General features: G+C 39.3%; 1 protein-coding gene across 2 annotated transcripts in view; it reads left to right on the top strand.

The window, feature by feature from the left end:
* Nucleotides 1–9,345: 9,345 nt before the first annotated feature.
* Slc44a3 (solute carrier family 44 member 3) overlaps nt 9,346–14,650 on the top strand; it is a 75,321-nt gene continuing 70,016 nt past the window's right edge. For both annotated transcript variants that reach the window (XM_027935233.2, XM_027935232.2), the window contains exons 1-3: nt 9,346–9,537; nt 9,897–10,004; nt 14,413–14,555. In XM_027935233.2, the coding sequence (XP_027791034.2) occupies nt 9,511–9,537; nt 9,897–10,004; nt 14,413–14,555 (278 nt within the window). In that variant the 5' untranslated portion in view covers nt 9,346–9,510. The remainder of the gene's footprint in view (nt 9,538–9,896; nt 10,005–14,412; nt 14,556–14,650) is intronic.

Here is a 14,650-nt window from a genome sequence, read left to right on the forward strand (position 1 = left end):
AATGTATTTCAAGGATGGGCTATTTTTACAAGGTTTTTAGGGTCTGATGTAAGAATGGTTTCTCAGTGCAGGGAAGCTGATTCAATTGGGCAGGTTTGTCATATAGCAGTTGAGGATTAGTGGCCACAGCAAGGAGTGGGTTTAGTGAGCCCGGAGGGGCAGAGTGGTAGGGTAACCCAGCCTAGTGACTTATGGTCATGGTCCTGATAAGGAGTCATCTGAGTGGTCAGTCTATTGCTCCAACAAATAGGTTTTTAGGAAATTCCTAAAACAGTAAAGGTACTTGAAATGTCCTCCCAATTCACAAATGAAATAATGTGCTGGCTCTCCTCTCTCCACATACCTACCTACCTACCTACCCCCCACCCCAACCTTCTCTCTTTCTCTCTTTAAGTTTTGAAATGGGTTAATGCCGACCTCACAGCCTTTGCTCCTTTTCTAGGAATTAAGTATTCCTTAGAAGTCAAGTTCCTAGGCAGGCAGTATTGCCCAGTAGTAGAGCCCTTGCCCAGCATGCTGGAGGCCCAGGTTTGATCCCCGTTATCACATACACACACAAAACACATCAGGTTCCTTCAAAGCCTCTAGATCTGAGTTAAGATGGAGGGGAGGGGAGAGGAGATATTTAACTACCATTTCAATTTATTTCACATTTACTGGTCTATTAAATTCTCTATTTCTTCTTATATAAATTCTTGCACTTTATATTTTTAAGGAATTTGCCCACTTTATCTAGGTTAACATATATGAGGGCTCATAATATAAAAATCATTTTAGTATTTTTGGCTATTTTCGTCCTCAGGCTGAGACTCATTTTATTATTGAGACTTCTGTCTTTTTTCTAAATCAGTCTAGCCAAAATTTGGTCTTATTAATCTTTTCCATAAAACTAGCTTCTGTTTTATTCATTTTCTGTTTCACTGATTTCTGCCCACATCTTTATTATTTCTGTTCTTCTGGTTTTCTTGGTGGTATGCTCTGTTACTTTTTGAGTTGAACATTTAGCTCCTTTATTTTTAACCATTTTTGTGTCCTGATAGATATTTATAATTACAAATTTCCATATAACTGGCACTTAAGTTGTGTCACACAAGTTTCAACATGTAGAATTTTTGTTAACATTAAATTCTACATATTTTAAATTTCCTTTATAACTCATGTGCTGTCTTGTAAGATATTATTTTTGTTTTCAAACAGTTTTTTGAGGATTTTGTTTATTATTGCTATTCTGATGTATTGTTTATTGCACATGACAAATTATCACAAACATAGTGACTTTAAAAAACATCATTTCTATTGGCCAAGGTCTGCGAACAACCTATCTGGGTTCTCTTTTTTACATAATATGATGAAAGCATGGGAATGGCCTTCGCCATAACCTTTGCCATATTCTTTGGTATATTAGTAAGGGTTCTCTGTAGAAACAGAGTCAACAGGAAATATATACATTTATAGAGACTTATTACAAGGAATTGGCTCATGGGATTATGGCAGGTCCAAAATCTGCAGAGCCTATGACCCAGGTCAAGGCCAAGGGCCAGAAGCTGCTATAGAACCAAGAGTCATTGTGCAAGTTTGAAAGTCATCAGGCAGGAAAATTCTCTTATCCTGGGGAAGGGTCAACTCAGCTTTTGTTCTACTCAGCTTTTCAAATGACTCTTTGAAGCCCACCCACATTAGAGAAGGCAATCCGCTTTACTTAGTTTATCAAGTTAAATGTTAATCTCATCCAGAAACACCTCATAGACACCCAGAATAATGTTTGGCCAAATATATGGGCAATCCATGACCCAATCAAGTTGACACAGAGCCCACTTATGCCCAAATAAGGGAATTATATAAAGGTATAAACACCAGCAGGTAGGGGTCATGGAGGCCTTAATCTGTCACCATACCTATTGTTATTTATTATTCCTAATTTTACTGCAGTGTGGAATTTATTGAGTTTTCCCTTAAGACCCAACTATGATTTATTTTATTTTTGTGTTTCATATGTACCTGAAAAGTATTTTCTATTTGATGGAAATTTGTATGTGTTATGAATGTCTAATAGCTAAAGTTTATTGATTATACCATCTTTATCTTCTGTATCTGTTTTGTGTGTGTTGGGGAGGAGAGGGAGTGTCTACTTGTCTGCTTGATCTTTTGGATTCTGAGAGGAACCATTTCAAAATCTCCAGCTGATTTTGATTTATCTGTTTCTGCTGCTTGGTATCTATTGAGGCTGTATTGTTAGGCACATGTATATTTATTACACTCATTATAATCTTTTTGTCTTAACTTCTATTTTGTGAAGTTTTAAGAGTACTACATGAGCTTTCTGTGTTTTGTGTTTGCCTGCTATATTGTTTTGATCCTTTTAGTTTTAACCTTACTGACTTAAATAAGTCTCTTTTAGAAAATGTATTGTTGAATCTCGTTTTCATGCAATATTATTTTGTTCTCTTTGTGTGTGTGTGTGTGTGTGTGTGTGCGTGTGCGCACGTGCGTGCGTGTGTGGTGCTGGGCATTAAACCTAGGGGTACTCTACCACTGAGCTACAGCCCCAATACTTTTAGTTTTTAACTTAACTTTGAGACCGAGTCACTAAGTTGCCCAGACTGGCCTCATACTTTCAGTCCTTCAACCTCATCATTCTGAATAGCTGGGATTACAGGTGTGCATCACCATGCCCACTGAAACTTTCTTAATGGTTGAGTTTGAGTCACTGACCCATATTGTAATTACTGCTCTATTAGGGAGGCAGCATGGCATAGTGGTCCAAGTATACAGAAATCAACAAATGTAATTCATCACATCAATAGACTTAAAGATAAGAAGCATATGATCATCTCAATAGACGCAGAAAAAGCATTTGACAAAATACAGCACCCCTTTATGTTCAAAATATTAGAAAAACTAGGGATAACAGGAACATATCTCAACATCGTAAAGGCTATCTACGCTAAGCCTCAGGCCAATATCATTCTAAACGGAGAAAAATTAAATCTGGAACAAGACAGGGATGCCCTCTTTCACCACTTCTTATTCAACATAGTTCTTGAAACATTGGCCATAGCAATTAGATGAAAGAAATCAAAGGGATACATATAGGAAAATAAGAACTTAAATTAGCTCTATTTGCTGACGATATGATTTTATACCTAGAAGACACAAAAAACTCCACCAGAAAACTTCTAGAACCAGTAAATGAATTCAGCAAAGTATCAGGATATAAAATCAACACACGTAAATCAAAGGCATTTCTGTATATCAGTGACAAATCCTCTGAGAAGGAAATGAGGAAAACTACCCCATTCACAATATCCTCAAAAAAAAAAAATAAGATACTTGAGAATCAACTTAACAAAAGAGGTGAAAGATCTCTACAATGAAAACTACAGAACCCTAAAGAAAGAAATCAAAGAAGACCTTAGAAGATGGAAGGATCTACCTTGCTCTTGGATAGGCAGAATTAATATTATCAAAATGACCATACTACCAAAAGCACTATACAGATTTAATGCAATTCCAATCAAAATTCCAATGGCATTCCTCATAGAAATAGAAAAAACAATCATGAAATTCATCTGGAAAAATAAGAGACCCAGAATAGCTAAAGTAATCCTAAGCAGGAAGAGTGAAGCAGGTGGTATCGCTATACCAGACCTTAAACTATACTACAGAGCAATAGTAACAAAAACAGCATGGTACTGGCACCAAAACAGGCTGGTAGACCAATTGTACAAAATAGAGGACACAGAGACTAATCCACAAAATTACAATTATCTTATATTAGACAAAGGGGCCAAAAACATGCACTGGAGAAAAGATAGCATCTTCAACAAATGGTGCTGGGAAAAGTGGAAATCCATATGCAACAAAATGAAATTAAACCCCTATCTCTCACCATGCACAAAACTTAACTTAAAATGGATCAAGGACCTAGGAATTAAACCAGTGACTCTGCGTCTAACAGAAGAAAAAGTAGGCCCTAATCTTCATCATGGGGGATTAGGCTCCAACTTCCTTAATAAGACTCCTATAGCACAAGAGTTAAAACCAAGAACCAATAAATGGAATGGAATCAGACTAAAAAGTTTATTTTCAGCAAAAGAAACAATCCATAGGGTTAATATGAGGCTGAAATAAGAGGCACTCAGAAAAGCATCTGAAACACAGGGCTCTGAGAATGTAAGCTATTATTAGTATTTTTATTTCTGCTATATGTTTCACGTATTTCAACTATTATACTTTCTTTTTATTTCTTCCCTCAAAGTCTTTTCTTGCCTTTATTGGATAGGTTTTTCTTTTGCTGCTTTAAAAGTTAAGTGTTCTGCCAGACACGGTGGTGCATGCCTATAATCCCTGTTACTCAGGAGGCTGAGGCAGGAAGTTCACAATTTCAAGGTCAGCCTCAACATTTCAAGGATGTTCTAAGCAATTTAACAAGACTCTGTCAAAAAAACAAACAAACAAAAAAAAAAAACAAAAACAAAAACGGGGAGGCTAAGAATTTGATTCAGTGGTTAAGTGCACCTGGGTTCAATCTCCAATACCAAAAATAAAATAAAACAAATAAACTTTAAAAAAAAAAAAAGTTAAATAGTCAAAATTGGGCACAGTGGCACACACCTCTAATCCCAGCTACTTGGGAGACTGAGGCAGGAGGATTGCAAGTTCAAGGCCAGCCTGGGAAACTTAGTAGGTCTCTATCTCAAAACAAAATTTTCAAAAAGAGCTGGGGATATAGCTCAGAGGTAGTATACTCCTAGGTCCAATCCCCAGATTTCTCCCACAAGAAAACACACACACACACACACACACATTCTCCATATATAGATTATATATGTATATAGATTGTATACATGTATACCCCTATAGATTATATATAATCTATTTTTTCTTTTTATGGAGCTACCCTTAAAATCTAAATTTATAAATATTAAATATTCATTTCTATCAATGTTTTAAAATGATCTATAGTCTCATCTTCCTCCTAAATAAGATAGTAGTCTAACCTAGTGCTAGTCAGAAAAGTACCTTTCTAGGATGAAACAAGGGTCTTGAGTCTGGATACAAATCAACACACCCTTTCTTCATAGCAAAAATGTCTTTCTATAAAAATAACATCCAGTGAACCGGAGTTTGCTGTGACATAGCCGATTCGCGTCTGGTACCAGCTCCTTATCTCATGGAGAACTATTAACACATACTTGGTGAACCACCCTGTAAGTAGCACTTCTTTAAACCACTGAGGAGTTGCTGTGGCCTTCACTTCTCTCTGAATCCCATACCCTGCACAATATTAGTGCTGCCTAGGATTTTAGTTCTGGGTTGTTATGGATATACTATTCTTTGTTTCTAAACATTTTTTTTTAGTTTAAAAAAGCCCATTCTAATAAAAACAGTGTACCTACAATAAAATCCACCCCTTATGGTGTCTAATTCTGTAAGTTTGACAGATACCATTGGGTAATCACTACATGATAGATTATTTCCATCACTTCAGAAAGTTCCCTCAGGCTTCTCACCCCAGCATCTGACAAGCACTGATCTATTTTCTATCCCTGTACTTTTGACTTTTTCAGAATGTCACAAAAGTGGGAATCATAGAATTGTTTACTACACCTGGCTTCTTTCACTTGACATGCTTTTGAGACCCACCTGTGTCGCTGCCTATATGTTTGTTCCTTTCTTATGCTGAGAGGCATTCCGTCCTACAGAGGTCTCACAGTCTGTGCCATTCACCAATTCCTACATATTTGTGTTGTTCCTAGTTTTTTTTTTAATATATATATATATATATATATATATATAACTTTGAATAAAGCTCCTAGCCTTTCTTCTAAGACAACAGTAAATTTATCCTGAATAGTGTATCGCTCTCTTGCTATAGCTATAGTTTCATCCCAAGTTTGTTTTTCTTCTTGTCTGATTACTTCCTCCAAGAATATCCTCCAACTGGGTCTTCACATGAATATTTTTATTATATCCTTACATTTCATAGTAGAAGATTATATGTATAATAGAAAATAATGCATTCAAAATTATCATTATTATGCATAAATATATTTTATATGTAAGATATATATGGGGGCTGGGGATGTGGCTCAAGCAGCAGTGCCATGTGCGGGGCGCTGGGTTCGATCCTCAGCACCACATAAAAATAAAATAAAGATGTTGTGTCCACAGAAAATTAAAAAATAAATATTTAAAAAATTCTCTCTCTCTCTTAAAAAAAAGATATGTGTGTGTGTGTGTGTAGATAGATAGATAGATAGATAGATAGATAGATAGATAGAGTGTGCCCTTTCCATATGATACTGATTTCTTTCTTTCAACTTCGGAATTTATCTCCAGTATATCTTCAATTATTTTCTCCTCTTCACTTTCTTATCACTCCTTTTCTGTTCTATATCTATCCTGGATACATTGGAAAATTTTTAAATGAGCTACCTTATTCAAACTCTGAAGAGTTGTTGAAACTGTTCTTCCAATTACTAATTCATCTTCAGTTGCATCTATTCTACTATTTGTTCCACATTATTAATAAATAGAAGCAAAAAACAGTCATTCTAATCATTATATTCTTCATGCCTAATATCTGTTTGGTTTAGTTTCCTGGTATTTTTTCCTGCCTCATATTGCTATTATCATATGTCATCTCCTTAAAGATATTTATTGTGTATTTACAACTCTGGGTCCATTTGTTCAGTTTCTGATAGATTAATGTTATTCATCTGTGACATTTTAATAGTGGTAATCCTTGTCTACTTGTTTGTCCTGTGAATTTGTGTCCCCCTGGATGTTCAGCTATCTCTGTCTGATAAATATGCATCCAGGAACACCCATTGAGTTTGGAGGTAGAGGTGGCAATGAGCACAGAAAAAAGTTTCTGGATCTGCGGTTGGATTTCTTTTCTTTTCTTTTAACTTAGGTTTATTTATCTATTTTAACTCTGCTCCTTAATTTTAAAAAAAAGCTTGTATTAGAATATTCCAAATAACTGAGGGTGTGCTAAATTTTGTAAATTCAGTCTCATACCTAGTGATCCTCAGCTTGTATTAATAAGGAAAGTAAAACACAAATGAAATCATTGTTCTTGTATTATGCAGAAATATATACATTTTTCTTCACCTTCCCATGCAAATAACTTGAATAAACATTATGATAGATACACAGACAAGGAATTATATATTTCACCAAATCATTTTTGCATTTATTACTATAATCACTGACAATTTAGGGAATATCAGTTTAAATATTTGCAAATACTCAGATGTTTAGTATCTCTATGCTTTTTAATTTTTTTTCCATTCAGTTTGGCATTGTATAGATATTGTACAAGTCACATTTATATATTAATATTAATCAATATAACCCTTTTTCCTTACCATAGCAATACTGAATACATTTTCAGTTTATAATGTTTAATTAAATAGTTAAACTTATACCAGTTAGAAGACATGAATGGTATAATATACTTTGTATACAACCAGAAATATGAAAAAAATGTGCTCTATATGTGTAATATGAATTGTAATGCATTCTGCTGTCATATGTAACAAATTAGAATAAAAAATAAAATTAAAAAAAAAATAATACAAATAGCCGAAGAAAGCAAAATGACCTGAGGACTGCAGTCAGCACCTTTATATGCAAAGTAATTAGTTGATTTAGGAATGGGAAGAACTCAAGGCTCAATGAGTATTTAATTATGAGAAAAACAAGGGTCATATTGGTAAAAAGACCTGGCCTTGGAAAGCTACTGAAACCACCATTTATCTAAATTATAACTTTATTCAAGTATGCAGAAAATAAATTTTAGCATTTTATATGCCTCACCTCTGTTCCATTTCTGGCTGAATACCAGAGCTATAGACAAATGAGCAAACTAGGTTTGAATGATCTACTAAGAAACTTTTGGTCTCTGTAGATTTGACATTGGTTGAACCCATTTATGACAAACCAAGACAAATATCTCTGATACAAATATATTTCAATGTGAAAAGCATACATCTTAAGAACTACAATTTACCTTTCAAGAATATATATTGACAACCCAGTAAAAATGGACACAAATTAAATAAATATATTACTACAAGAATGTTTTAATAATAGCTATCTTTAAATCTAATCTAGCTCAACTGGCAAGTTTTGAAAGAAGCACAATATAGTAAGTCTCATATAATGAAAATGAAATTTGGACTGTGATTTTATTTTAAGGAAAAAACTTCATTTCCAAGAAATGCAGTTAGGTTTCTGATGCAGCTTAGTGGCAGGCCACATGCTTAAAGTGTGGCAGGCCCTAGGTTCAATCCCCAGTGCTCGCTCGCATTCCCTCTCTCTCTCTCTCTCTCTCTCTCTCACACACACACACACACACACACACACACACACACACAGAAAGTAAACAATAATCTAGCAGCCCTGAGGGCTTGGAGGAAGGATACAAGTGTTGAGTGGAGAAAGGGGGACAGGGAGAGGCGATCATCTACAGTTGTTTTTATTAATAGTCACCCCAGCAGCGCTTCTCTGCTGATCTGACTGACCCGGAAAACTCCCCTGCCCGCCCTTGCTTCAGGGGTTGCTGACATTTCAACTGTACAGTCAGGCAATGATCAGCCCGACGCAATGCAGGGAGAGGTGAGGCCGGAATCTAAAATACTTGGTCCCAGCCGCCTCCCACACACTCAAGAAGTAAGGCAGTCTCCAGGCTCTGCAGGTTTGGTTCTCACTGTAGTACCCGGAACCCGGATTCTCTAGGGTGGACAGTGGGGAGACAGCCTGCAGCCTCGGGATATACCATCCTATAGAAACAGAAACTGCAGGGGAGACACCGAAGTGTTGCTGGAGGAGCCACCTGGAGAGCCTGCCTCTTGGAGTGCTGGGTTCAGTTCTTGCCTCTCTACAACTTCCTAGCTGCGTCTCCTCAAGTTACAACACCGCTGTTCTGTGCCTCCGTTTTCCTCACCTGTAGATTGGGGGTATCAGTAGCTTCCGCCTCGTGGTTATTGAAGAATGCCTGTAAAGCGGGCACAGCAGAATACGGCCCACAGTAATTGCTGCTCACCTGTCATACACCGCTCTCACTTCCCCACCCCGCAGGACAATGAGGTGAGACTTCACTTCCTGCTCACTGCGGTGGCAGAACACCTACATCAGGCCGCAGGAGGGCTCGCCCTGGGTCGTGGCGCTTGCAGAGGTTAGGCGACATCCTGGGAGCCACTGCCGCGCAGGTGGTTGATCCGGCCGGCAGCGAGGTGTCCGGGACCTCTTCCCCAAACAGGGCAGGACGCCGGCCAACAGCGGAAAGAGCTAAGCAGAAAATCAAGGCAGAGAAAGGGCGGACCTCAACCCAAGATCGCGGGGGAAGGCGCCCAGGGCCCAGCGCAGGGCGCGCGGAGGCGGCCGCTGTGCAGCACTGCGCCCTCCGCCCCTCCCCGGCGGACCGGCCCCGGCGTCTGGGCTCTGCACGCACCGCGGCCGCGGCCGCTCGGAGTCCCCAACACAGCCGCCGAGGACACGATGCAGTGCCTGGGTGCCGAGTACCTGGTGAGTGCCTACAACTTGGCTCTCGGATTAGAACCCGGAGGGAGGAGTCGAGGCTGATTCCTGCAGGCACCTGCTACCTGCCCAGCCGGGACACTGCTGCCCCCAGCCCTCGGGGATAAGCCTCTGGTCAGGCACCTCCATACCCCCGAGGGCACCTGGCCGGGAGGACTCTGGGCCCCCACTCGGGTGCTGGGGCAGAGATGAGGGAGACGCTGGCCGCGGGGCGGGACAGGGGGGCTGCGGTCAGGTGCACCTCCAGGTAAGAACTTGGCGGCTAGAGATTTAGCATCCGCTCTGTGAGGTTGGGTGTCTACCTGGTTGTTTATTCTTTTTCTCACCTCTCCTTTTTTTTCTGGAAGGTTTCTGAAGAGAGAGCTCCCAGGCCAAGAGAGTGGCGACCCCAGATTTATAGGAAATGCACAGATACAGCATGGCTATTCCTGTTCTTTTTCTTCTGGACCGGTTTGGTAAGCGTAGCTGCTTGGCAGGGAAGAGGCCAGTGTGTGTGTTCCGAAATAAATGTGCCTCAAACGTTAATTGCTTAAAGTTTATGCTGCAATGAAAAACTTCTGTCATTAGTCCAGAATGAACCTTAGTCCGGGGGAATTCTTGTCTGGCACTTGCTGCGGAATCTGTCTTGCTGCAGGCTCCACTGGTTAACTTCATTAGGAAACTGAGAATCAAGAGTTTGCTGTGGGATCATTGTATAGTAAGGCCAGTGAGAATTATCTGAGCTCTCTGAGTGGAAGTTCTCTTACCGTCTGTCAAACCCCTAAATCAAATATTTCTCAAGCTTTTGCTATCCTCTAACAAAGGCAAATCCAGAGAGAGCCTAGAAATACATTACTTTTGTTTTCTCTGAAATGCATACACACTCTTGGTATATTGTGTTTAGTATCTCGGAATGAGCCCTTTAGGTAAGTAGGTAATAACTGTTCCCACTCTAGTTTCCAGGTAGTTGCTGGGAGACCTCATCTGGCTGTGCCATGTTAGTCCTGGGAGAGTCTCTTGGAAGCTGAACCTTGACACATTTATACTTATTTTAGAGTTGTAAGTGCAGCAGAAAAAGTCTCACTCAACTTTTTTCAAAGGCCATGTTCTTGAAATTTTCCATGCCAGGTTGAGCATGCTATTTGCTGCATGGTAAATGATTAATTTATAAAACCTGATAATAACTACCAGGTAGTAAGTAACTATCTTTGTTGAAAGAGTTCAATTAGAATAGACCCTAAAATATCATGTTCATTGTTCTAAGTAAGAAAAGCATTCATGTGTTCACTTGTTGACTTTGCAGACTGGTTTCACATAGCCAGACTGGATTACAGGCACAGTGGCAGGTTGGCCTGAAATTTTATGTTGTTGCTGATGCTGTTTATACCATGGCCTCGAGGAGCTGAGAAAGGCAGTGCACCTTCAACACCTTCTGCCTCCCTTTCCCACAGATGGCAGGTGCTTTTATCTGGGTCTGCTGTTGTATCAGTGCAGGGAGCAGCTGTCCTGCCTTGTGCCTGGCAGCTTTGACCTTGGACTGCTATTGTCATTTAGCGATCTTCCCTAACCCCTCTATGGTTCAAAGCTAATACATCACTTCCAAATCTCAGCCCAGCAACTGTCTGTGGGAAGGATTTATAGATGGTCCACTACAGCCTGAAGAATTATGAACCAGCTGAAACATGACATGAAGCTGGAAAGTGCTTTAAAATTACACTTATTTGCAGAATAGATCTGAAGATTTCCATATATCCAAGTTCTCTTCACTGAGTTCAGATTTAATAAGGAGAGTCCTTTCTTAGTTGACTTTTTGTAGCTTCTGCAACATTTTTAGCCACAAAACATATTTAAAATACAGAAAAAGGTCCCCCCCCCCCACCGTCTTTGCGGATCTGCTTCTTGTCTTGTGACAGATGTTCTAACGGGTGATATACTGGACAGGATTATTGTTGATAGTGCTGCCCTGAGTTTGGGCTAGACAATGAAGGCTTGGGGGAAGATGTCTGAATTACAACTATGGTCTTTTGCAGATAGGAAAAGCACCAGCTAGTGCTTATGTTTGCATAAAATACACAGAACAGAACATCTCCAACTCTGGGTCAACTCTGCTTCTACTTACCTCCCCACGATACCCTCCCACCTTGTCCTTTTCTATTCATATTTCAAGTCTCCATTTCCCTAATATCTCCCATGCACATTGACAGTAATCTCTTTGGTGACCACAACCTCCTATATCACCTCTCAAGTGCAATTGCACATGTATGTTTGCAATTAGAACAATGATGGTTTAGGGTACTAGTTGTGTTATGGCAGGGACTCAGGAAAACTCAAATCCTATTCCTACTTCCTCCTAAAAACTTTCCATTTCTCCCCACAAGCTTTCCAATGAAGAGATCACATACACTCTCATGGCAAATGAAAAATGTCACTTCATAATTAGGTCTCTAGTGAGCTGTGTAGAAGTATAAAACCCTTTTCTTCCCCCTGAGCCCAAATGTAATCAGGACCTTATTTACTGTGCTGCAAGTCAGAAGGACAGGAGGTGGGCATGTCATTGCTGGGTAAGCTTACCATGCCAGCTTTGTGGGCACAGAGTCATCTCTACATCCGCAGACTTTAAATGAGTGAGACCCTGTCTACTAGTAAGGGTGACCTACTCATTCTCAATGAATGACCTACTCATTCTCAAATCTGGTCTCAGATCACAGAGAACCCTGGAAAGTGTAGGAGCAGGAAGGTCAAGGTCTGAGCTGAAAAGTCCTACTCTTTTCTAGGCTGAGTTTCTTTTAATTTTATTTTGTTTTATTTTTTATTAGTTCTAATTAGTTTTACATGACATAGAATGCATTTTGACACACCATACATAAATGGAGTATAATTTCTCATTCTTCTGGTTGTACATGATGTAGAGTTACACCTGTTGTGTAATAATATATGCACATAGGGTAATCATGTCCAATACATTCTACTGTCATTCCTACTTCCACACCCCCTCACCTCTTTTTATTCCTCTCTGTCTAATCCAAAGTACCTCTATCTTCCCTAGCCACCCCACTTTATTGTGAATTAGCATCCACATATTAGAGAAAACATTTGGCCTTTGGTTCTTTGGGATTGGCTTATTTTGCTTAGCATGATATTCTCCAGTTCCATTCATTTACTGGCAAGTGCCATAATTTCATTCTTCTTTAAGGCTCAGTAATATTCCATTGTGTATATGTACCACATTTTCTTTATCCATTCAAATATCTGTTGAAGGGCTCCTAGGCTAGTTGCATAGCTTAGCTATTGTGAATTGAGCTGCCATAAACATTGATATACTATAAATTGTATTATACTGATATTAAGTCCTTTGGGTGTAAACCAAGGAGTGGGATAGCTGGATCAAATGGTGGTTCGATTCCAAGTTTTTGAAGAATCCTCATGCTTTCCAGAGTGTTGCACCAATTTTCAGTACCACTGGCAATGTAAGAGTGTATGTTTTCCCCCCTATCCTCTAAGCTGAGTTTCTTGAGGACAGGGACTAGGTTTTGTTCATCCTTGGATACTCCAACAGAGTCTCTGGCACACACTTGACACTTAAAGAATGTTTGTTACTTTTACTTCCAAATTAGTATTGAAAGCAGAATATCTGAAATGTATTTGACTTTGGATGCCCCTTTGGAACATATATCCATATAGTATGTTACTGAGTGGTATACTATATACTCGGTCCCGCAATGAGCTTGTTTGCATCAAATACTAAACAGTATTCTAAGTAGGTATTGTATTTTGGGAAACTAGCAACACTAAATTTGTGTTATGGGAAGAAACATATTCAATATTGGCAGAAGGCCTGGTAATGCATACCAATGAATAGTTGTTTGAACTGAAATTTCAAATATACCGCATTCACTATAAAATTAGATAAAAATGACCATCAAGCCTGGCATGGAGGCCTCAAGCCTAAAGTCCCAGCTAAGGAAGGAGGACTTCAAGTTGGAAGTCACCCTTAGCAACTTAGTGAAACTCTCAGCAACTTTGCAAGACTCTGTCTTAAAATAAAATTTAAAAATTAAAGGACTGTGGATGTAGCCCAGTGGTCAAGTTCCCCTGGTTTCAATTCCCAGTACAAAAAAAAAAAAAAAAGGCTATTGATTTCAAGATATTTGTGTCCAACAGAATTCCTGAAATTCTCTTTTCTTAAGTTCTCTATTTTGTAAATTTAAGCAGTTACTCCAAAACACTATTTTAAGGCTTCTTGTAAATAATATTTTAATCCACTTCAACTGTGACCTTTACAGAGATCACTAAAAGACGCCCCCCAAATTTTTTTTAAGAAGAAAGGAAGAAAACTTGGGGGAGATAATGAGCCTGGCCTTGATGCACTTAGATAAACCAAAAACCTCAAGGAAAAAAAATTAGTTGTCCCAGTGAAATGTGTCAAAAAACAAAAATTGACAGATTCCTGAAGAAAGTCAGAAGGTGAAGAGGTAAGAAAATGGAGAGGAGGGGCTGGGGATGTGACTCAAGCAGTAGCGCGCTCGCCTGGCATGTGCAGGGCGCTGGGTTCGATCCTCAGCACCACATAAAATAAAAATAAAGATGTTGTGTCCACTGAAAACTAAAAAATAAATATTAAAAAATTCTTAAAAAAGAAAATGGAGAGGAATCTACGTGTTTCAGGTTGCTACCCCTACACACACACCTAACCTGCCAAAACCCAGATTCTAACAGCAGGATACTAAGCAGATTCAGTTGTTGCTTCTAAAGGAGGGAACTGCTGGGGACCTGGAGAGATTTGTGTTTCGCCTGGTTCCATCTTATATCGACATCTTCAGGGACACAGGGGATGGTGTCTTGTGTCCTGTGAGCAGGTCCTCATGTACCCCTGGGCTTTTCTAGATGTTCATCATGGGCTACTCGGCAGTGGCTGGAGCCACAGCAAGACTCCTGTTCGGCTATGACAGCTTTGGCAACGTGTGTGGCAAGAGGAACTCCCCAGTGGAAGGGGCCCCTCTTTCAGGGCAAGACATGACCCTAAAAAAGTAAGTGTCAGAGTTAAGTCCCCAACCTATAGAGGGACTGTGTTTCAAAGCTGTACGAATTTGTGGTTTAGAGTCTGGAAACTGTTTTCCTATTC

Source organism: Marmota flaviventris, chromosome 10 (assembly GCF_047511675.1).
Source record: "Marmota flaviventris isolate mMarFla1 chromosome 10, mMarFla1.hap1, whole genome shotgun sequence".
Lineage (NCBI taxonomy): Eukaryota > Metazoa > Chordata > Mammalia > Rodentia > Sciuridae > Marmota > Marmota flaviventris.